The 26,001-nt window shown below is 33.9% G+C and overlaps 1 protein-coding gene across 1 annotated transcript; it reads right to left on the reverse strand.

Moving 5' to 3' along the window:
- Positions 1-14,675: 14,675 nt before the first annotated feature.
- Positions 14,676-25,932, reverse strand: LOC141295486 (UMP-CMP kinase 2, mitochondrial-like). Its single transcript, XM_073826704.1, has 5 exons — positions 25,310-25,932; positions 22,669-22,783; positions 22,318-22,519; positions 20,605-20,838; positions 14,676-18,175 (listed from the first exon to the last, which is right to left on the reverse strand). The coding sequence occupies exons 1-5, from the start codon at positions 25,886-25,888 to the stop codon at positions 18,055-18,057; spliced, it is 1,251 nt and encodes a 416-aa protein (XP_073682805.1). The 5' UTR covers positions 25,889-25,932; the 3' UTR covers positions 14,676-18,054.
- Positions 25,933-26,001: the final 69 nt, after the last annotated feature.

A 26,001-nucleotide genomic window follows, 5' to 3' on the forward strand; every position in this document is an offset into this window, starting at 1 on the left:
ACAGAAACCTGGCTAAAACCAGACGATTACATTATTTTAAACGAGTCCACCCCCCAAGATTACTGTTATAAACATGAACCGCGTCTAAAAGGTAAAGGAGGAGGTGTTTCTACTATTTATAGCAGTATTCTCAATGTCTCTCAGAGAACGGGCTTCAATTATAACTCGTTTGAAGTTATGGTGCTTCATATAGCATTATCCAGAGAAACAAGTACTAATGATAAATCCCCTGTGACGTTTGTGTTAGCTACTGTATACAGGCCACCAGGGCACCATACAGACTTTATTAAAGAATTTGCTGATTTTCTATCCGAATTAGTGCTGGCCGCAGATAAAGTCTTAATAGTGGGTGATTTTAACATCCATGTTGATAATGAAAAAGATGCATTAGGAACAGCATTTATAGATATTTTGAACTCGATTGGGGTTAGACAACACGTGTCAGGTCCTACTCATTGCCGAAATCATACTCTAGATTTAATACTGTCACATGGAATTGATATTAATGGCGTTGAAATTCTGCAGCAAAGCGATGATATCTCAGATCATTATCTAGTCTCTTGTACAATCCAGATAGCTAAAACTGTTAATTCAATTCCTTGCTACAAATACGGTAGAACCATCACTTCTACTACAAAAGACCGCTTTGTAAGTAATCTTCCTGACTTATCTGAATTCCTCAGCATATCCAATAGCTCAGAAAAACTTGATGATGTAATAGAAACTATGGACTCTCTCTTTTCTAGCACTTTAGATACAGTTGCTCCAGTGCGCCTAAAAAAGATTAAGAAAAACAGTCTAACACCGTGGTATAACGATCATACCCGCGCCCTAAAGAGAAAAGCACGAAAAATGGAACGCAGCTGGAGGAAAACAAAACTAGAGGTTTTTCGTATTGCTTGGCGTGAATGTAATTTATCTTATAGGAAAGCATTAAAAACTGCCAGATCGGATTACTTTTCATCTCTCTTAGAAGAAAACAAACATAACCCTAGGTATTTGTTCAATACTGTGGTTAAATTAACTAAAAATATAGCAGCAACAGGTTTAGACATTTCCCAAAAGCACAGCAGTAATGACTTTATGACGTACTTTACCTCCAAGATAGACACTATTAGAGATAAAATTGTAACCATACAGCCGCCCGCTACAGTATCGCATCAGATAGTGCGTTGTAGATCTCCTGAGGAACAATTCCATTCATTCTCTATTATAGGAGAGGAGGAATTGTATAAACTTGTTAAATCATCTAAACCCACAACATGTATGTTAGACCCTATTCCATCTAAGCTACTAAAGGAGGTACTTCCAGAAGTCATAGATCCTCTTCTGAATATTATTAATTCGTCACTATCATTAGGATATGTCCCCAAAACCTTCAAAATAGCTGTTATTAAGCCACTCATTAAAAAACCACAACTTGACCCCTATGAATTAATTAACTACAGACCAATTTCGAATCTCCCTTTTCTGTCAAAGGTACTAGAAAAGGTAGTATCCTCACAATTATGCTCCTTCTTAGAGAAAAATGGTATCTGCGAGGATTTCCAGTCAGGTTTTAGACCATATCATAGTACTGAGACTGCTCTAATTAGAGTAACAAATGACCTGCTATTGTCAAGCGATCGTGGTTGCATCTCTCTATTAGTGCTACTGGATCTTAGTGCCGCATTTGATACTATTGACCACAACATTCTTTTAAATAGACTTGAAAATTATGTAGGCATTAGTGGTAGTGCACTGGCATGGTTCAAATCGTACTTATCTGACCGTCATCAGTTTGTGGCAATAAATGAAGAGGTATCATTTAGATCGCAAGTGCAGTATGGAGTACCTCAAGGCTCAGTGCTAGGGCCATTACTTTTTACGCTTTACATGTTACCCTTGGGAGATATCATCAGGAAACATGGTGTTAGCTTTCATTGTTACGCTGATGATACTCAGCTCTATATTTCTTCGCAGCCCGGAAAAACATATCCATTCGAAAAACTAACAGAATGCATAGCTGATATTAAAAACTGGATGGCGAATAACTTCTTACTGTTAAATTCTGAAAAAACAGAGGTATTAATTATTGGACCTAAAACCTCCACAAGTAATGACCTAAAACACAGTCTAATACTAGATGGCTGCTCTGTAAATTCGTCGTCATCAGTTAGGAACCTAGGCGTCCTATTCGATAGCAATCTCTCCTTTGAAAGCCACATTTCTAGCATCTGCAAAACTGCATTTTTCCATCTTAAAAATATATCGAAATTACGACCTATGCTATCAATGTCAAATGCTGAAACATTAATTCATGCGTTCATGACCTCAAGGTTAGATTATTGTAATGCTTTATTGGGTGGTTGTTCTGCACGCTTAATAAACAAACTCCAGCTGGTCCAAAATGCAGCAGCTAGAGTTCTTACTAGAACCAGAAAGTATGACCATATTAGCCCGGTTCTGTCAACACTGCATTGGCTCCCTATTAAACATCGTATAGATTTTAAAATCTTGCTAATTACTTATAAAGCCCTCAATGGTTTAGCTCCTCAGTACTTGAACGAGCTCCTATCGTATTATAGTCCTTCACGTCCGCTGCGTTCTCAAAATTCTGGCAATTTGATAATACCTAGAATATCAAAATCAACTGCCGGCGGCAGATCATTTTCTTATCTAGCGCCTAAACTCTGGAACAATCTACCTAACACTGTTCGGGAGGCAGACACACTCTGTCAGTTTAAATCTAGATTAAAGACACATCTCTTTAACCTGGCTTACACATAAAATCATTAACACATTTCTATAATTCAAATCCGTTAAAGGATTGTTAGGCTGCATTAATTAGGTCAACCGGAACCGAAAACACCTCCCATAACACCTGATGCACTCGTTGCATCGTAAAAAGAATGGCATCTACGCTAATATTAGTCTGTTTCATTCTTATTCCGAGGTCACCGTAGCCACCAGATCCAGCCTGTATCCGGATCAGATGGTCACTCCAGTCCCCCGGATCCAGTCCGTACCCAGCTTAGATCATGGATCACCACCTAGAGATGACTTCAATAGCCGTGGATGTCAACCAGATGAGCTCCAAGGCGGATCACCAATAAAGACCTCGCCAACCTTGACGGCCATCGGCACTACACCACAGGATCCTGATGAGTTCTCTACAATCAGACATTGGTACAAACTGTTGTTTGGTCTGGCCAGAGGAGAACTGGTCCCCCGACTGAGCCTGGTTTCTCCCAAGGTTTTTTTCTCCATTTCTGTCACCTGTGGAGTTTTGGTTCCTTGCCGCTGTCGCCTCTGGCTTGCTTAGTTGGGGACACTTTCCAGCGATATCGTACACTATTTGAACTGAACTGACGATGATATCACTGAATTCATTGATGAACTGCTTTTAACTGAAAATTGATTGTTACAATAATGCGTTACTTACACACTATTGTGCTGTTTAAATACTGTGCAGTTGCTTTGACACAATCTGTATTGTAAAAGGCGCTATATAAATAAAGGTGACTTGACTTGACTTGACATTGCAAAAACACATAGAAACCTTTGAAGCTCCCATAAGCGCAAACACAAATATGCTGAAACATGGTGCTCCTAAATATTTTTTCACAGTCGCACGCAGTAGTTAGTTGTAAATGCGATAGCCTCATTTGAGAAAACAAACCAAAATTTAAGTTATTTCCTGGAAATCTTGATGTAAATGAAAGTTATTTTCAATTGAATCACTTGATACTGTTCACAAAAACCAGTCCAGAAGATTCATTCACAAAAACATCCAGTTCAGCTCAAAGATTATAAATTTTCACTTAAAGAATTAGTTTACTTCCAGAATAAAAATTTACTCACTTCTATGTCATCCAAGATGTTCATGTCTTTCTTCAGTTGTACAGAAATTAAGGTTTTTGAGGAAAACATTGCAGGATTTTTCTCCATATAGTAGACTTTAACCTCAAATCATGGTTTAAAAGTCTCACACTAGCTCTGCAATGCACATCTATGACTTCATCTATTACATAATCAAGTTGGAAAGGTCATGCGCAGTTAAGTTCATCGGTGTACTTCGGAAAATGAGGGGAGGGTGAAAAACTCCCTCATTTTATACTCCAACTTCAAAATCGTCCAGCATCATTGTTTTACCTTTTTTTGTAGAGGGCATTTGACTTTTGCACATGTTCTTAAACACTTAACACTGCACGTTAGGTCAAGCTAGTTCAAGATTTGTGGTTAAAAAGTATGTAAATTTAAAAAAATGTAAGCAAATGAGCCAATATTTTACTAGATAAGACCATTATTCCTCAGCTGAGATTGTGTAGAGCTTTTTGAAGCTGCATTGAAACTACAATTTGGACCGCTGATCCCCATTGAAGGCCATTATATGGAGAAAAATCCTGGAATGTTTTCCTTAAAAACCTTAATTTCTTTTCAAATTTCTTATCATATGGCTTTAGAAGATTTGAAATATAGAGCATAAGTCACATAGAATACTTTTGTTTGCTTTTTTGAAGCTCAAAAGCTTGATTTGTTTTTTGGGAGAAAAAAACTAGATGCACAGATTTGAAACGACACAATGACTGAATTTTCATTCTTGGATGAACGATACTTATGAAATATGTATACACAGCCAATTTTGTCTTGGGTGTTGTATGTGATAATTAAGGATATGCTCTCCAGTAGAGCAGCAAAAAAATATATATATAAATATTGCAGCGGACTTCCTTTTTTTCCAACCAGAACACTATAAGCACCAACTATCTTGCATCTCACTGCATTCATCGTAGACGCTCTTTTCCCCTGACGCTCAGACAAGAGCGAAAGAAGTCACTCTACTTTTATTTATGTGTGCAGCAGAAGCTGTTTAAACATTTTTTATTCCACAATCCAAGATCTTAGGATTTTTTTCAAGCTTGCATTCATTTTCGGTGACTGGGATTGTGAAAACCAAAACGGTACAGCGCGCGCATTCTCAGTAAATACATAAACAAGGAGATGGGAGAGGAATAAACAGACGCAGCGCTTCATCTCGACGGCTGACACTGATGAAGTTTAAAGCGTGCCCCACCATTAATGGCACTAAAACAAAAATAAACCATCTTCAAGTATAAAAAGATACACAGCCGCGTAGCAACTAGGCAGCCGTGGTCTTTGATTTATTCCTAAGGGGAAGAGAAAGGACGGGAACATGTTGAATGGAGTACAAGGAAGATTCAAGTTCACCACAGGAAATCAATTTATGTGAGGGGGCATCCCAGTTAAAAATAGGGGAGCGCTAAGAATACAAAGAATTAATTGGCATGATTTTGGTAGTCGAGAGCACTCGGGAGAATCCAAGTTTGTTCACCATCCTGTTTTTGTGTTTACTCTACGGAGTTAGTCGTGTAGTCAAGCTGTCACGCGTTCTTCTTTTCCTTTACTTTTTTCTCCCCTCGATCCATTTTTTGTTGTTTTCCGCCTTCGGCTGTCAGAATTCAAGCAGAGCGAATCACTCCAAGATTTTATGAATCTCCGTCAAAGGCTGCCTCATTTCACTGGAAATGATGATATATGGTGTTCCTAGTATGACAAGGAAGCTTTAGATAATAAGTGTTGTGTCACACTTCACTGAGTTATGACTAGTATCCAAAATGACTGCGCTAGACACTGATGGGGGTTTTGGTGTGGGCTGCGCTTGTACAGATTTTAATGAGATCTCGCAGCGTGTTTAAATATTTAACAATTCCTGGAGTAGCTCCTCTATCTGCTGTCAGGAACACCCATTGCAATTTCATCCCAATTCTGAGAAACGCTCCGAAAATGTGACATGCACATTGATGTTTGGCTCATTTTCTGTTTGTGCATCTTTTTAAGAATATATCTATCCATAAATGCAAAGAAACCCTGCCTATATTTGCCTAATTTTTCATATGAACTAAGGCTGATCATGTGGGTCTGTGGTATACTCGATTCTGATTGGTCTATTGCACCATCCTATGGTCAAGTGTTTGTGTATACTGAGTGCTAAACTCTATAACTTTATAGTTTAGCTTTAGGACATTCACCCAAAAATGAAAATTCTGTCATTTTTTTCTCACCCTCATGTTGTTCCAAACCTGTAAGACCTTCTTTCATCTTCAAAACACAAATTAAGATATTTCGGATGAGCTTACTGACCATGAGACTGCAACGCAACTGTCACGTTCAAGGCCCAGATAGGTAGTAAGGACATCATTAAAATAGTCCATTTGACATTAGTGGTTCAACCATAATTTCGTGAAGCTACGAGAATACATTTTTTGTGCAAACAAAACAAAAATTCAACAATGCACCTTTCTTTTTGGTGTCAGTCTTTGATGCACGTTCACAAGAGTATCATGATGGATGCGTGTGGTGCTCTGACGGAAGAGAAGAAATGGTTAAATAAAGTCGTTATTTGTGTTTTCTTTCTTTTTATGAAGTATTCTCATAGCTTCATAAAATTACGATTGAACCACTGATGTCACATTTTAGTGTGACTATTTTAATGATGTCCTTACTACCTTTCTGGGCCTTGAACGTGTCAGTCACACTGCAGTCTATTCAGAGCCAAAAAGCTTTTGATTTCATAAAAATATCTTAATTTGTGTTCCAAAGATAAACGAAGGTCTTACAGGTTCAGAACAACATGAGGGTGAGTAATTAATGACAGAATTTTCATTTTTGGGTGAACTCCCCCTTTAAGTGGGGCTTGGTAGCAATTTGTTTAAATTATTATTATTTTTATTTTTTTGCTTATAAATCTAGCAAAAGTAATTGCATGTATAAAATACAACAGTATTGTACAATTACAACAGAATACTTAATGTGCATTTATAACACTATGCTTTGCATAAAACTAGTTGAAGGCAGGGTTGCCAGGTCTGCGTAACAAAACATAATTTTTCCTATGTCCCTAGGCCTGTGTCTGCCATTTTGATGATGAATACAACACTTAAAATGAGCTTTTAATCAGTAATAGTTTTCTCTAATGCATATATATTTTCCAAGTATTAAATTTGTTTAAAAAAGTTTTTAGCTTGTCCCTCAAAATATTGTCCACCCTGTTATATTCAACTACTGGCCCTTTAAATTAAAGTTGGAAAAAGGAAATTACATCATATCAAATGACTGACATCATTTCATACAATTTTGTTAATTGTCTATTTTTACTTAATTTATATTTCCAATTTGATGTGGTCAACTTCAACATGTCCACCCTGTGTAAGTGGAATATGAAAAAAGTAAATAGAAATTCAGGACAACCCCCAAAAAATGTGATAGTCTGGCTAGTTTTGAGTACTAATTGGGCTGGTTTTGTTACGCAGACCTGGCAACCCTGCCTTTAACTACTTTTATGCAGTAGTGTTATAAATGCATGTTAAGTATTGTGTTGTAATTGTACAATACTATTGTATTTTATACATGCAAATATTTTTGCTAGAAATTCTGTCATTAATTACACACCCTCATGTCATTCCAAACTTGTAAGTCCTTCATTTATCTTTGTAACACAAATTTAAATATTTTTGATGAAATCCGAGAGCTTTCTGACCCTGAATAGACAACAATGCAACTGACATGTTCAAGGCCCAGAAAGGTAGTAGGGACATCGTTAAAATAGTCATTGCTAAAATTCAATGCTGACATTAGTGGTTTAACCATAATATTATGAAGTTGCGAGAATACTTAAGAAAACACAAATAACGGCAATTAAATAAAATAATGTAGTATCATTAAGAATTAACATGACCCAACATGGGCAAAAATATATTAATTTATCCATAATTATTAATTTTGTATTTAAGACACATTATATGTGCAAATGGTTATGTATACAACTCTACTGTAAAGCAATCCTAATCACAAAATCCTAATCCACATCATAACCCCCTGATTTTAAGCCATCAAATATCACCATTTTTTCATGTCCACTCTGTGGAATGGGTCATTCCCAGTACATCACAACACTTTGATAAGTAAACCCTTTTTTTAATCAATTCTTGTATAATTATGATAGGGAGATGTAAAATATGTGAAAAATAATTTTGGCCAGATTTAGGTATATAAATTTAAGGATCCGTTTACTAAATGTGCCCACCCTGTCAGGGTTTCTGACATATCAGGGTAGACACTAACAGAGTGGACATAAAAATTCTAAATTTCTTTTTTTTTTTAAATCTCATAATTTACACTTTTCAATATTTTTTTGTATCTCAAAATATTTGTGTTTATTTATATATTTACTTTTGCCATTTTATCTCACAATTGTGGTTTAATATGCCATAATTTTAACTTTAATATTATTTAGATTTTTTTTATGACATAGTTTAGACTTTTCTCATAATTAGTTTTTTTTTTACTTACAAACAAATAGATAAAAATGCAGATAAAAAGATAAAATGTGAAATTATAAGAAAAAAATATATAATTATTAAATAAATCCAAATTAAATAACTCATAATATTAACATTAAAGGTGAAAATGATGACATACTAAATTAGAATTATGAGATTGTCAAAATTTACAATTAACAAAAAATAGATAAAAACGCAAAATTGCAACAAAAAGAAAATGAATAAGATAAAATGTGTAATTCAAAAATTGTCAAAATTATAACAACTAAAACTTACAACGTAGTACATCATAATTTTGAAATCAAAAGACAAAATGATAACGCATAGTCATAATTATAAACAGGTCTATTGGGAGTTTAAAAATTGAAATTAGAAAAACACATAACGACAGCATCAATGTAGCATCATTAAGAACTAACATGACCCAACATGGGCAAAAATGTATTGATTTATCCATGATTATTAATTTTGAATTTAAGACACATTATATGTGCAAATGGTTATGTATACAACTCTACTGTAAAGCATTCCTAATCACAAAATCATAATCCACATCATAACCCCCTGAAGGTCACTGTGTAATCTGAACGCTGATCTGAAGTCACCTGCTTATCATCTGGTGTATTTGGCAGATTTAGTGTTATAGAAGAACAAAACACACACATATAGTCCTTCTCTGGACTTCCTCCCACCATCTCTTCTATAGGGACCTATAGGCTTATGTCGGCCCCCTCACCCCTCCAGCAGTTGGCTGCATCTCTGGGCCCTGAGAAGGAGGGTGCCAGTGCCAGGTCTCTAGATCCCACTCCAGCCCACCCTTCTATACCACCCCCACCTCTCTCAGCACACTTCACTCATTATTCATGTTCATAGGGACAGCTTTCATTTGATCTATTACTTAGGCAGGGGGGACCGCAGACTGCTGTGCGGCTCCATCCCTGCTGGATCTTTAATTATTGCAGAGAGGGTTTTCTCTGTCTTGTTCTTTGTTGTGCTAATGAAATATTGAAGTGGCCGATGTAGATTTCGCGGGGCCTGCTGGGGAGGATGGCGGCTTACCTTTCCCCTCTGCACAGACCTAATGCACTCTGACCTGATTTTTTATATTTCAAAAGCACATATGAGCACATGTTTGTTTAAAGGGTTCAGTGCATTCCGCTTTGGTTTTATGTCTGATTACTGTAAGACTCGTTATACTCCTCATTTGGAAATCACTTTAGATTAAAGCATTTGGTTAAAGAAGTGTCTTTTCTATAAATAGTTTAGACTGAAATGAAAAATTAACCCTTAAAGGAACACTCCACTTTTTTTGGAAATAGGCTCATTCTCCAACTCCCCCCGAGTTAATAAGTTGAGTTTTACCGTTTTGAAATCCATTCAGCCCTTCTCCTGTTCTGGCGATATCACTTTTAGCATAGCTTAGCATAGATCATTGAATCCTATGAGAACAATAGCATCGTGTTCAAAAATGACCAACGAGTTTCGATATTTGTCCTATTTAAAACTTGACTCTTCTGCAGTTATATCGTGTACTACCACGCAGCACATGTGCAAATGCTAAACTAGCTGGGAACTCATTTCTAATAATACTCCACCTGCTTCGGCCATATTACGGCAGCAAACTTCCTTGACTATTACGCCAGAATGGAAGTGTAGTTCCTAATCTTATCAGCCTAGAAACTCGCAGCTTTGCATTTCCACTGGTCTTAGTACACGATATAACTACAGAAGAGTCAAGTTTTAAATACAACAAATATGGAAACTCGTTGGTCATTTTTGAACGCGATGCTATTGGTCTAATAGGATTCAATGATCTATGCTAAGCTATGCTAAAAGTGATATCGCCAGAACAGGAGAACGGCTGAATGGATTTCAAAACGGTAAAAATCAACTTATTAACTCGGGGGGAGTTGGAGAATGAGCCTATTTCCAAAAAAAGTGGAGTGTTCCTTTAAGCTCTCCTTGGGGTCAGGCTGACCCCACTGGATTTTTCCTTCATTTTTTAAAAAAGTTCCCTTAATCTCAGGGGCATGAGACTCTGTGACTTTTCCTAAATAATCAATCTAAAAACACACAAAAAATCCGGACTCGATTCGGTTGTTCTAAAGGTGTGTAAAAAAAAAAAATTACCGTTCTCTCTCCTTGGGGTTTGAAAATGAAAATGAAATGGGAAAAGTAAAAAAAGCAGTTTTTTTTTTTCATTTCGTTTGTCCAAGAAAAGTAGTAAATCCAGTTTAAATCTGAAATAATTAACATTTAAATAAAGGCCTGGTCCTAGAGCATAAACTCAAATCTCACACACACACACACACACACTCACAAACACACACATGTGTGTAACTGCAACAGGGAGCATTTATATAGAAATTGGCATAAAAAAATCAACATATCTGGCATAAATTTGAAAAATTTTCATGCATAAATGAAAGACTGGTACTAGAGCACAAATGCAACATGGAACAAGCATGTTGACTCACACACACACACGCACACACACACACACACACACACACACACACACACACACACACACACATACACAGGTGCATTTTTTTTAGATTTTGGCAAATAAAATCAGACATAAATGCAACACAATGTGAAGGGGTAGACATCACACACCCACACACACACACTCACACAAAGAGAGAGAAGAGAGGGAAAAGTGTAGATAAAAGAAACATAAAAGACAAAAATTCTACAATTCTAAAAAAAACCTAAAATGCTAAGCTTTTACAAAAAACACATTTTTTATTTATTTCAGAATGTTTAAATATATATATATTTACAAAATGTTGTTTATTACAATAAAGTTGCGAGGAGAAGTTGAAGCATGAAGAAAAATAAAGTTAAAATGAAATTAGTCCCTAAGGGCTCTGCTGGATGTATGTGGTCATTGCACTTTCTTCCTTTAACTATATCTTCAAAAGTTTTTCCACTAACCTGCAGATGGCAGTACTGTATCCCTAACACAGAGCAATGTCCAAAAACAATTTAGATTAAATTTAGATCATCATTAAAGTGATTTTTTTTATTAAAAAATATTTTTATTAGCCACTTGGTGGCGTAGTTGAGTAATTGTGCAGTAAATGGGTAAAAAAAGTACAAAATATCCATGAAAACACAGCAGAACTGTAAAGTTGAGAAGTAAACGAAAAAAATGATATATAGTTTATAATATTAAAAAGGTATAATTCATTATGGAATCACACTTTCAATCCTTGGGGTCAATCTGACCCCAAAGAAAGTAAAGATAAAACCTACTTAAGGAGAGTTTAAGGGTTAAGGTTGTGGTGTAGTTTTCCTTGTAGGGTTTTGAATATGTGAGGTTGTACAGTAGATCAAGTTTATTAAAATAAGCTTACTTTGTGTGTTAGAAATAATGTGGATTTATTAACAGGTTACAATATAGTGAAAGCTGTTTCCATAGATCTAAAGGCATTTAAGAAAATTACTAATAATAACTTCTTCATAATTGCAACTTTATTTGTGACCTAATTTTTATGAATTGCAACAAGTTCTCAAATTATACATTTTCAATTTTTTTTTTTTTTTGTAATTGCGACTTTACCCCTCAGCAAATGCATTTCTTTAAAGAAAAATGCAACTTTATATCTCATCATTGTGATTATTTATTTATTTAAACTTATACAACTTCTCCCGTTAAAAATCTGCATGAATTTAATCAAAAGTGACATTAAAACATTTATTATGTTACAAAAGACCTCAAAGAATCCTGGGAGAGCAGAACTGAACTGTTTCCAATTTTCTTTCAGCATATTAGCATATTATGATTTCTGAAGACTGGAAAAATGGCTGCTGAAAATTATGGAAGCCTATTTTATGGAAGGTGATTGCAACTTTTTATGTCACAATTCCGACTTTTTTCAGAATTTTTTCTTAGAATTGTCTGATATATGTAAAGAGTTATAAAGTCCAGAATTGCAATATATAAACTCACAATTCTGCCTTATTTTTTCAGAATTGCTAGATATAAACTCATAATTCTGACTTTTTTCTCAGAATTGTGTGATATGATCTTACAACTGCCAGAAATAAAATCAGAATTGCAAGATAGAAAAATCACAATTCTGACTTTTAGCTCAGCAATTTGTAGCTCGCAATTCAGACTTTTTTCTCAGAATTGTGGGATATAAACACTCAATTGCGAGTTATAAAGTCTAATTCTGAGTGGGAAAAAAGACTGATATATTCTCAGAATTGCGAGTTTATATCTTGCTGTTCTTTTTTTCTTGCAGTTCTGAAATTTTTTCTCACAAATGTGAGTTTGTATCTCACAATTCTGACTTTCTCGCAATTCAGACTTTTTTCTCTCAGTTCTGACTTTTTCTCAGAATTGTAAGATATAAACACTCAATTAAATTCTGACTTTTTTCTCAGAATTGTGAGACATAAACACTCAATTGCAAGTTATAACCAGTTTTGAGTAGAGAAAAAGAGCTCTCAGAATTGTGTTTATATTTTGCAGTTCTCATTTTTCTGCATTTCTGACTTTTTTCTCACAATTTCGAGATATAAACTCACAGTTGTGAGAAATAAAGTCATAATTGCGATATAAAAATTATAATTTTGACTTTTGTTGTATCTCGCTATTCAGACTTTTTTTTCCTCACAATTGTAAGTTTATATCTCACAGTTATGACTTTTTTCTCACAATTATGACTTTTTCTCAGAATTGTAAGATATAAACTCACAATTGCAAGTTATAAAGTTCAATTTTGAGTGGGACAAAAGACTATGTTCTCATAATTGCAAGTTTATATCTCACAATTCTGACTTCTGTCTCACAAGTGTGTTTTTTCTCAGAATTATGAGATATAAACACTCAATTACTGCTGAATTTAGTGAGTAAAGTCAGAATTGATCTTCAATAATCCACTAAATAATAAAGTCCACTTTTTTCTCTCAGAATTGTCAGAAATAAAATCACAATTGCGAGTTATAAAGTCCAACTTTGAGTGGGAAAAAAGACTAATATATATTCTCAGAGTTTATATCTCGCAGTTCTGACTTCTTTCTCAAAATTCTGACTTTTTTCTTACAAATGAGATTTTGTATCTTGCAATTCTGACTTTTCTTCCACAATTCTGACTTTTTTTCAGAATTGCATGACATAAACATAGAAATGCGAGAAATGAAGTCAGAATTGCAAGAAAAAAATTCACAATTCGGACTTTTTTTCTTGCAAATGCGAGTTTGCATCTCACTATTCTGACTGTTTTTCTTACAATTCTGAGTTTATATCTTGCAGTTCTGACTTTTTTCTTACAAATGTAAGTTTGTATCTTGCAATTCAGACTTTTTTTCCGCAATTCTGACTTTTTTCTTAAATTGATGTGATATAAAAATTCACAATTCTGACTTTTTTCTTGCAAATGCGAGTTTGTATCTCACTATCCTGACTTTTTTATCGCAATAGTGAGTTTATATCTCAGAATTCTGACTGTTTTCTTGCAATTCTAAAAAAATTATGAGATATAAACTCGCAATTGCAAGTTATAAAGTCCCATTTTGAGTGGGAAACAGACTAATATGTTCTCAGTATTGCAAGTGTATATCTCACAATTACTTTATTTTTATTCAGTGGCAAAAAAATGGGCTTCCATAGAAAATACAGCTTTTCTATTAAAAGAATAAAATAGCCTACTTTTAAAATAGTTATTTTAAAATTGTAATATTATTTCACAATATTGCTGTTTTTACTGTATTTTTGTCTTTGAAAAACGTCTATCAAAACATTTTTTTTTAAATCTTACCAACCCCAAACTTTTGAACAGTAGTGTCCATTTTTAGTTTTAGTTTTTTATAGAAACATACTGCTATACACTCTTAAAAATAAAGGTGCTTTAAAGGGTTTTTCACAGCGATGCCATTCAGTCAAAAGTTCTTTAAAGAACCATCTATTTCTTACCTTTTTATAATCTGAAGAATTCTTCAGATGTTAAAGGTTCTTTATGGAACCATTTAGACAAAAACGGTTCTTCTGTGGCATCATGAAGGACCTTTATTTTTAAGAGTGTAGCTTTAAATTATTATAATACACCACAAGAGAGACTTATTACTATCAGTGAAGAATGGCAATACATAAAGCGCTGCTCAAGCTATTTACAAGAGCACATGTCTGACCCCCTCTCTAGTTCATAAGGACTGCACTGTAGGAGTGTCTGTCCATAACATCTGAACATATAATCCTTAAACACTGTATATTCCCACTGAGAGCAACAGCAAATAGATGGAAAATTGATCAACCTGGCTGTCCGACCACTGGGGACCACTGTGGTCTCCAAGCAGAAAATCTCAGGAATTCAACTGCAACCAATTCAATCATTTATTAAAATTACTGACCAGTACATTTCTCACGCCGCACATTTAAATCTGGCTTTTTACACTGCATTAATATTAACCACCTCCGAGCATATATGGGGTATATGCAGTGTGTTAAAAAATAAACATAATTGCGTCTATAGCAAGAGATTCAATAATTGGCTAAGGGGAGTGTGTAATTGCGCAGTGGTGTGGAAAGCCGTCTGACAGTGATCTACAGGACTCCATTAATTGCCATATGAATATACCCCACTCTCTTCTCCACACTGCTGAGGCATCAGTGTGAGAGAGACGGGTCACTCCGTCTTTCCCGGCCCATATCCTCACTGAGCTCATAATTACTAAAACCTTTAATTAATCTTGCTATCACTGGGTAAATGCAGTGCTCACCATATAAATGAATTATAGGATAAGTGTGGTATTGTTAGTACATGAGGGCAGATGGGTGCCTGCATGCATGCCGTTCGTGGCACTTAAAGTGTGCACGTGAGCTAAATGTGGATTATTGAAGATCATATGTATAATTAAATGATTAGTTGAATAATCCAGAAATTAAAACTCTTTCAGTCATTATTCAATTCTGGGGCTCAGACTGAAATTTAAGTTGATGTTTAATGAAAATTTAGTGTTTGTGGTAAGAAATGGTTGTAAATGCATTGTGCCACATTTTGACAGAGATTGAGATTTATTAGCTTTAGTGTTATATTTTCAGGTAAGAATATTAATTTATTTGTGATTAAATCACAAAAATATTGCTTGGTTTTGAAAATATAACATAATCTACTTTAATGTTTTTTTGTTGTTGTTGTTTGTTTTGTGTGTTTTGCTTGTAAATCTCATGAATGTTTGTAAACAAGATTAAACAAAATAATAATAATAATAATATAAATAAATCAGTCAAAACACACAAAAACATTGTTTGAAATGGAATATATGGACTACTTTAGGTGTTTTTTATTTTTATTTTTTTTAATTCATTTTTTTGTTTTTGTTTATTGACAATTGCTCTAAAGCTTTTGCCGTGAAATAATAATAAAAAAAAACTTAAAAAGTTAATTGTGACGTTTGATTTCACAATTCATACTTTTCTTTACAGACTGATATTGTACGGTTTTAATATTAAACACTCATGAATTGCAAGATATAAGCTAAAAAGTCAGAGAAAAAGGGTAAGAATTGTGAGAAAAAAATTGCGTAATTTATTTATTTATTTATTGTTATTTTATTTTATTTATTATTTATAGCATATGGACTACTTTTTTGGAAATTGCTCTAAAGTTTTCACCATTAAATTTAATATAAATAAATAAATAAAAAGGTAATTGTGACTTTTTATTTGATAATTCAGACTTTTCTTTACCAGATTGATATTATATTGATATTTTGATCTTAAAACTCATAAATCGCAAGATATAAGCTAAGAGTTGTGAGATTTGTGAGATTGTGAGATTTATTTATGTATTTATTTATTTATTTGTATGTTATTTTATTTTATTTATTTTTTATAGCATATTGACTACTTTTTTGAGAATTGCTCTAAAGCTTTTACCATTAAATTAAATATAAATAAATAAATAAAAATGTCATTGTGATTTTTTTTTATCTGATAATTCAAACCTTTCTTTATCAGATTGATATTATATTGTTTTGTTATTATAAACTCATAAATTGCAAGATATAAGCTAAAAAGTGTGAGAAAAAGGGTCAGAATTGTGAGATAATATTGCGTTATTTATTTATGTATTTATTTAAGGGTTTGTTTGTTGTTTTTTATGTATTATTTATAACATATGGACCACTTTTTTGCCAATTGCTCTAAAGCTTTCATCATTAAATAAAAAATAAATAAATAAATAAAAAGGTAATTGTGACTTTATATCTCATAATTCAGATTATCACCAGAGTGATGTTGATATTTTGATTTTATAAACTCATAAATTACGAAAAATAAGTTAAAAATGATGAGAAAAAAGTCAGTTGTGAGATAAAATTTTATTTATTATGTATGTATTTATTGTTACTTTATTTTTTATTTACAGCATATAGACTACCTTTTTGACAGAGTTGTGAGATAAAATTGCATTATTTATTTATTGTTATTTATTGTTTTATTTTATTTATAGCATATGGACATTTTTTTGGCAATTGCTCTAAAGATTTCACCATTAAATAAATGAATAAAAAGGTAATTGTGACTTTTTTCTTTACCAGATTGATATTTTGATCTTATAAACTCATAAATTGTGAGATATAAGCTAAAAAAGTGTAAGAAAAAAAAAGTGTTATTTATGTGTTTGTTTATTTATTTATTTATTGGCAACTGCTCTAAAGCTTTCACCATTAAATAAATAAATAAATAAAATGGCAATTGTGACTTTTTATCTCACAATTCAAACCAGGTTAATATTATATTATTGTTTTGCTATAAAAAAATGCATTATTTATTTATTATTTTTTATTATATAGCAGAAATAGGTTTAGAAATCTCACAAATTGTTTGCAAACACATTGTGCCATATTTTACTATTAAAAAGAAATAATAAAAATTCAGTATGTTCACACAAATAATATTGTTTTGCTTGTAATATAGCAAATGCACTTCTTTTTTAGCATTTTTTCCCCCCACACTTGACAAGTGTGTTTCCTTCATGACAGTATTTTCATTTTTCAGCTGAACCGTTTGTTTAAAATGAAGCGAAACCTGAGAAATATATTTGAAGGATTTCTATTAGATTACACTTTATTCTTAGCTGATTATTTTAGTACAATAAACAGACTTAAAGGAATCTGGAACAGAGTTCCAGTGTACATTTTTGTCCTAGCATATCACTCTTAATTAATGATCAGATTCTGTGTCCAAAAGCAACAGCAACAAATCAAAGCAAGTTGAAATTGCCTGTATCAGATCTATTGCTTTTAATACCTCCATAAGGTCCCTCGATTCCATCTCCTGAAGGAGTGAACAGCGAGCTGACCAACAATGAGTTCTTGTGTTTAAATCTAATTGAAGTGATTGATGAATTCTCAAACCTCTTTAGCTGAGTTCCTGTGTTTCACTGGGAATAAGTCAGAGTGAGGAAAGTGGACGCTGTGACCCTGCGTATGAGAGCTGACATCCAGCTACGGCACCCGCAATAACTTTCCCTCTCGTGTCATCACTAAAGCTCTGTGGGAAGGGGAATATGTTGTGACATGTCCAGATACGAGCCCTGAAATATATGCTGGCAGTTAGCCACCAGCCTCCCTTTCAATCAACTGCCTCAGCTGACTGGGGCTCTTATAGTGGCTTGATCGTAACACTACACTACCATCTAGTGGACTGCGGATGGATTGCATTGCTTCTTGCCTCCTAGGGTAGAGAGCTGGATGTTTACAAGTGATATTTGTTCCTAATTAAATGCTGCACTTGTTGCAGCACTTCTTGTGGAGAGGGGCTTGCATCCACAATGATGCAGGCGGGATTCTGGATTCTCCTGTAAGCTTCCTCCACTCTGAAAACAAAGAGCAATTTGTCAAAATCACTTAATGTCTTTCTCAATATACCTGATAGCATTGAAAAACATTAGAAAACTTCACACTAGGCTACTACAAGGATCGTCCTCAGGAAATGGAGCCATTTGTATTTTATACACTACCAGTCAATTGTTTTTCAACAGTAATTTTTATTGCTTTTTTTAAGAAGTCTCTTCTGCTCACCAAGTCTGCATTTGTTTGATTTAAAGTACAGCAAAAACAGTACAAATATTTTTACTATTTAAAATAACTGCTTTCTATTTGAGTAGAATTAAAAATGTAATTTATTCCTATGATTACAAAACTAAATTTTTAGCATCATTACTATCAAGCAGTTTAATATTATGATTTGCTGCTCAAACAGCATTTATTAATATAATTATGTTGAAAACAGATTTTTCAGGTTTCTTTGATGATTTAATATGATAAATGTCTTTATCATCACTTTTGATCAATTTAAAGCGTCCTTGCTAAATAAAAGTATTAATTTCTATATTTTGTATAAATACTGACTCCATATACTGGTTAATAATAATAATAATAAATGTTCCTTGAACAGCAAATAAGCATATTATAATGATTTCTGAAGGATCATGTGACACTGAAGACTGGAGTAATGATGCTAAAAAATATAGTTTTGATCACAAGAATAAATTACATTTTAAAATATATTTAAATAGAAAACTGTTATTTTAAATGGTAAAATTATTTCAATATTTACTGTTTTTGCTGTATTTTAATGTTTCTTTAAAAAACATTAAAAATCGTACTGTTCAAAAACAAAAACTGGTAGTGTATGTATTCTTGTAATGCAAAAGTTAGAATAAAACACTATTTTTTTTTACTTAATATTTAATATGTACTTAAAAATAAATTGTTTTCATCTGATTAACTTTTTAATTTTAACAAAGTATACACTACTGTTCAAATGTTTTGGGTTTTTGAAAAAAGTCTCTTAAACTCACCAAGGCTGCATTTATTTGGCAAAAAAATTTCAATAAAAAAAAAAAAACCTCAAACATTTTGTATTATTCTACATATTGATATACATACAAATATCTGCTTGTTTTCTTTTTTTAGGATTCTTTGATGAATAAAAATGTAATCTAATTTTAACGGTAGTGTATACAATTAAAACAAATTATACCAAAAAATGTCGCTATTATTGAAATTAAAATGCTAATTTATCACTTTTATCCTGGAAAATTATAATAATTATTTTTTTTTTAATTCTGACATAATATTTAAAGGGGTGTCATCATAAACTCATGGTAAAAAAGTCTTTATCCCCCTTTATATTCAACCTCACAACATTGTGAATGGAGTTGGCACAAAATATATTTCAAAGAGAAATTCCATTATTAATTATTAATATTGTTTCATATTAAAGGAGTTTACTTCCAGAACAAAAAAAGATATAGATACTAAAGATAGATAATTAACTCACCCCCTTGTCATCCAAGATGTTCAGTCATAAAGAAATTATGTTTTTTGAGAAAAACATTTCAGGAGTTCTCTCCATGAGAGTACACTTACAGCTAGACAAGACAAGCATTTGAGGTTAAAAAAGTATATAAATTGTCTTTTTTTTTTTTGGAGAATAACCAATCGTTTCACTAGATAAGACCCTTCTTCCTTGGCTGGGATCATTTAGAGCCCTTTGAAGCTGCATTTAAACTGCATTTTGGAAGCTCAAATTCACAGGCACCATAGAAGTCCACTATATGAAGAGAAATCCTGAAAGGCTTTCCTCAAAAACATAATTTCTTCACAACTGAAGAAAGAAAGACATGAACATCTTGGATGACAAGAGGGGTTATTATCTGTAAATTTTTGTTCTGGAAGTTCTTCTTTAAGTTATTACTTTTTTTCCCACTAGTAAAATCTTTCATTTAAAACACACCACATTTTCGGTCACAAATGGCGTCATTACCTGAAAATGCCCTGGAAGTAGCTATTGAGGTTTACTTTCGAGTACTTAGGCCAGATGGTGTACAACAACATCTGATAACTTTAAAGGGGACAACAGACACAAAACTTTTACATTGTGTTTGCATATAAATGTGTCTTAGCAGTGTACGGACACAACCACCCTACGATCATAAAAATCCATTCACCCCTATTTTGGGGTGGAGTGAGCAGTAGCTCATTAGCATTTAAAGACACATGCACCGAAACAGCTCACTGTTTTTATGGTAAAAGGGGTGTTTTTCACATGACAATTGAGGAATTTTAACCAAAGTATGTTGCAGACATTTCATAAAGACCCTCATTTCATGAAGAATCATACCAACTTGTGGAAAATGGCCATCCGACGTCCCCTTTAAAGGGTTATCACATACAGTAAGCAAGTGTTTTCGGAGGGATGTGCCTTAAAAATACCCTCACATTTAACAAGTTGACCTACTTAAGTCGGAAGAGCTGATTGATCTCTAGTTCAGCCTCCTCAACGGTCTTGTCCTGTCCTCTATCCCTGAGTCTTCTTAGTCTTTCTTCTGGATTGACCGTGAGGAGCAGCACCAGGTTTGGTTTGAGCAGGTCTTCTGGCCACTGGTAGAGCTCTGAGCCTGGCTTTGGGAGGTTTTCAACTCGTCCACCCACTGCTGTGGCAATGGCATACGCTGCTGTGCTGTGCCAATACCTAACAGAGACAAAAAAATAAAAATTGAGTGAAAAAAACACTTATCTATAATTATAATCTATAAAATAAAAATGCAAATATTAAAAAAATATAGCTTTAAAAAGTGTATAAACCACATTTTTTTCTACAGAAACATTGTCCAACAGTGACACCAACAGGTAAAGTTGCAGCAGGAGTCTGCGTCTCTCTCACCTCCCCTGAGCCCATTGAGTTTTAACAGACTCCCTAAAGCATATGGTGAGAAAGTCACGTAAGAGGAGACAATGCCTCCATCGAGATATGATTGGATATGACTGTTTATGTTTGGTTCTGATTGGTTAATGCGATAAATCCCGCCTCTTGTGTTTGTGCGTGTTTAACATTTGCGAATCAGTCTGAATTAACAATATGTGACCCTGGACCACAAAACCAGTCATAAGGTAAAATTTTACAAAACTGAGATGTATACAACATATGAAAGCTCAATAAATAAGCTTTCTATTGATGTATGGTTTGTTAGGATAGGACAATATTTGGCCGAGATACATCTATTTGAAAATCTGGAATGAGGGTGCAAAAAAATCAAAATACTGAGAAAATCACCTTTAAAGTTGTCCAAATTAAGTTCTTAACAATGCATATTACTAATCAAAAATTACATTTTGATATATTTATAGTAGGAATTTTACAAAAAATCTTAATGGAACATGATCTTTACTTAATTTCCTAATGATTTTTGGCATAAAAGAAAAATCTATAATTTTGACCCATACAATGTATTTTTGGCTATTGCTACAAATATACCCCAGCGACTTAAGACTGGTTTTGTGGTCCAGGGTCACATATGAAGGCTTTAAATGGAATTCCTATTTAAAAACGTAAATAACCACTTTGTGGTAAAACGATAAAACCACTTGTTACACCAAAATAAAACCTAAAATGGCATGAAAACATGATCTGTGAAAGTTTTTAGTGAGTAATAATTAGTTTTAGTTAGTTAAAGGGAATTTCCATGTCTGTGACCAATATTTACTAAGCTTTTATGACTGATGATCGCAAAAAAATAAAAAATATGTAAAAGTTAACTATTTAATAGCTGAACATAAGTTAACAAATAAAATATATTGTAAATTGGTACTGTCATTAGTTATTATTTTAGGAATAAATGTAAACTGCTTAAAAACACTAACTTGAGAAACATTTTCTACTAACAGTAACGTTTGTATAATGTAAACCAATCTGATTTATTTGAGTGAACCAGTTGGTTAAAGGTTAAAGGTATAGTCCACCCAAATACTGCTTTGATTACAAACATAATTGATATCTGATGTATGATTTTATATTCAAAATACCCTCAAATAAGCATTTACATTTAACTGAGCCTCAAGTTTCACCAATCCAGCTTTAAAATCTATATTTGCTACATTCCCATACGTTCCACAGCACTGCCCAAACAGCAGCTGAATCATGTGAGTGTATTTGTGGTGCACACATCTCTACCTGTCCACTATGACAGGAGTCCTCAAGGACTCTTTTCCAATGTGGGCAGCAGTGATGTAGTTCCCCAGAGCGTAAAAGGCCCTGCGGATGAGGGGTGGTTCTGAGTCAAAGCGCTGTCTGAAAGGAGCCAGGCACTGGGGAGGAGATTTCAGCAGAGTAGCATTCAGAGACTCCCGCAGGGCTTCTGTGAGAGTAGTTTTACCTGGGTTCATGGAGAGAAGTCAACACAATTTTAGAGTGTGCATGGTTGAATTTGTATGTGACATTACTTTCTGCTTGGTAAAACATTGTGTTTGACTGCAAACTTATTAATTAGCTGAACAAAGTATTTGTCAGAGGCTCAGTGTTAACCTGTGGCGTCCAGTCCTTCAATCACAATGACAGGAAATCCATCACCCCTGCTTGTCTCCAACTGTTCGTCTACAAGCTTCAACACTTCCTTTGACACAGGGATAATGTCGGTGCACTGGGATGGGCAGAAAGATGTATTGTTTTACATGGTTAAAGTCCTGGATTACTATTGTTACCTTAGTTTAGGTATATACTTTCATTTCAGCATCAAAGTAAAACAGTCTAGACAGGTAAAGTACAGTTGAAATCAAAGGTTTAAATATTTAGTACTGACGTGAATAAGATATTTCTTATAAATGATGTTTACATACAGTCCACAAGAGAAAATGGTAGTTGAATTTATAAAAATGACCCTGTTCAAAAGTTTACATACACTTGATACTGTGTTTTTACTTGAATGTTTTTTGTTTTGTTTGTTTTTTGCTCACAAGTCTCTTGTTTGTCCTGAACAGTTAAACTATCTGTTGTTCTTCAGAAAAATCCTTTAGGTTCCACAAATTCTTAGTTTTTTTTTTTTTTTCAGCATTTTTGTGTATTTGAACCCTTTCCAGTAATAACTGTATAATTTTTTGAGATCCATCTTTTTACACTGAGGACAACTGAGGGACACTGAGGCAACTATTACAGAAGGTTCACTCACTGATGCTCCAGAAGGAAACACAATGCATTAAGAGCTGGGGGGTGAAAACTTTTAGAATTTCAAGATCAGGGTAAATTTAACTTATTGTGTCTTCTGGGAAACGTGTAAGTATCTAAGTATCTAAGTGAAAAAATTATGACATTTATACAAAATAAGAACACTTTACACATCCTGATTCCATTCAAAAGTTTACACCCGTGGCTCTTAATATATCGTTTTCCTTCTGAAACATCAGTGAGCATTTGAACCTTCTGTAATAGTTGCATATGAGTCCCTCAGTTGTCCTAAATGTAAAAAAAATGGATCTCAAAGTCATTGTTGGAAAGACATAAGGTGATAATACTGTTTCCACAAGTTTGCTTGATCAATTATTAAAGAAGCATGTTAAAATTATTATTTCTTGTCAAAGTGATAAAATGTGGTGTTACAAAAATAAGTACACCCTCCTGAAAGTTACAAAATAAAACATTTCTTTGCACAAAAGTGGACCATGGAAGGAGATAAATACCAAATCATGGTTTTAAATGTGAAAATATAGCAAGTGTAACACAGAATTTCAAAAACAATTCCCTGAAATAATCAAGCCTTATCCAATATTTGCTTTCATTTCAGGTTGTGCATTTTTTAGCTAGAAAAAAAAAAACAGACAAATACCAAACAAGTGACGCAGAGCTGGTGAAACTTTGAATGTGACAGTTTCATCTGACGCAATATTCAGAAGTGATATGCATGATTGTTGTCCCAAATAGACCTGCTATAGCCAAAACACAAACTCAATCAAAAAACGTGATGCATTAAGAGCCAGGGGGTGAAAACTTTTTGAATTTGAAGATCAGGGTAAATTTGACTTATTTTGTCTTCTGGGAAACATGTAAGTATCTTCTGTAACTTCTGAAGGGCAGTACCAAATAAAAAAATGATATTTAGAATATCAAAGTAAATAAAATAAAAAATTAGCCTACACATCTTCATTTAGTTTAAAAGTTTACACCCCTGGCTCATAATGCATTGTGCTTGCTTCTGGAGCCTCAGTGAGCTTTTGAACCTTCTGTAATAGTTGCTTATGAGTCTCTCAGTTGTCCTTAGTGTGAAAAGATGGATCTCAAAATCATACAGTCATTGTTGGAAAGTATTCAAATGCACAGAAATGCTGAAAAAGAGAGAATTTGTGGGACCTGAAGGATTTTTCTAAAGAACAGCAGGCAGTTTAACTGTTCAGGACAAACAAGGGACTCATTTTGACTCAAAATGAAATTTTGCTTTCATTTCAGGATGTGCATTTTTTTTATCTAGGAAAAAAAAAACAGACAAATACCAAACAAGTGACGCAGAGCTGGTAAAACAATAAGTGTGACAGTTTCATCTGATGAAATATTCAGAAGTGATATGCATGATTGCTGTCCACAATAGAACTACGTGCTATAGCCAAAACACAAACTCATTCAAAAAACACGATGCATTAATTTGAAGATCAGGGTAAATTTGACTTATTGTGTCTTCTGGGAAACATGTAAGTATCTTCTGTAGCTTCTAAAGGACAGTTCTAAATGAAAATCATTCATTTATATCAAATAAGAAAAATGTACACATATTCATTCTGTTCAAAAGTTTACACCCCTGGCTCTTATTGCATTGTGTGTTCCTTCTGAAGTATCAGTGAGTGTTTGAATCTTCTGTAATAGTTGCATATTGAGTCCCTCAGTTGTTCTCAGTGTACATCATTCAGTGATCATTCAGGTAACAATACAGTATTAAGAATCAAGTGTCAACTTTTAAACAGGGTCATTTTTATAAATTTAACTATTATTTTCTCTTATGAACTATATATAAACGTCTCAGGTCAGTACTAAATAAAAAAAATAACATGCATTTTGTATGATCCCTCTTATTTTGATTCGGATTGATTCTGCAAGGTATGTAAACTTTTGACTTCAACTGTAGTGTATATAATAACTACTGTACTATAATCTGGACTCAAAATGCTTTAAAATCCTACTGTACCTCCTGAAGAACCTTATAGGCTTCCTCCATATTGTAGAAGACATCAGAGTTCCTGATGTTCAGTGTGGATGGGTGATGCTCTGCTGATTCCGCAGGTGTGATGTACTGCCTCACCGACTCCTCCACTTGATTGACAGGTGACAACATCTCCTGCCAGCAGTACTGACCTTCTCGCTTGTATGAAAACACACAAACTGATTTTCTCTGCTGAAACGTCTTTAATACGTCTTCTGAAAGTGTTGCAGTGGATTTGTCCCGTATGAAAAAACCTTTAACTAGGCTATTTTTGACGTCCGGTATAAAAGAAGACGCTTCAAAAACATCGCAATCTCGCGAGAGTGTCACAAACAGCTTGTGTTTTATTTCGGCGTGCGTTTGCGCTTTCTCAATTCTGTTGTCACAGTGGACATACAGCGAGAAGAGTTTTCCTTCATCTCCGAAAAGCTGCTGATGAGCATGATGAAGAACTTGTGGGGTTGTACTCAGTGTGAAATAAAGAGGTTCAGTGCGCAAATCAAACTCCACCGCGAATACACGCGAACACAACTGTCCACAGCGAAACATGGCTCTCTTTAGCATTGTGGACAGTGTTAGATATAACAGCAGTTACAGAGAAATATCATTCATGCTGATCTGGAGGGCAGTGCTTACAGAGAAACGAAACTTAGACACGAAAACGAAAGTAAGATAGC

The sequence above is a fragment of the Garra rufa genome, chromosome 21, assembly GCF_049309525.1.
Source record: "Garra rufa chromosome 21, GarRuf1.0, whole genome shotgun sequence".
In the NCBI taxonomy this organism is placed as follows: domain Eukaryota; kingdom Metazoa; phylum Chordata; class Actinopteri; order Cypriniformes; family Cyprinidae; genus Garra; species Garra rufa.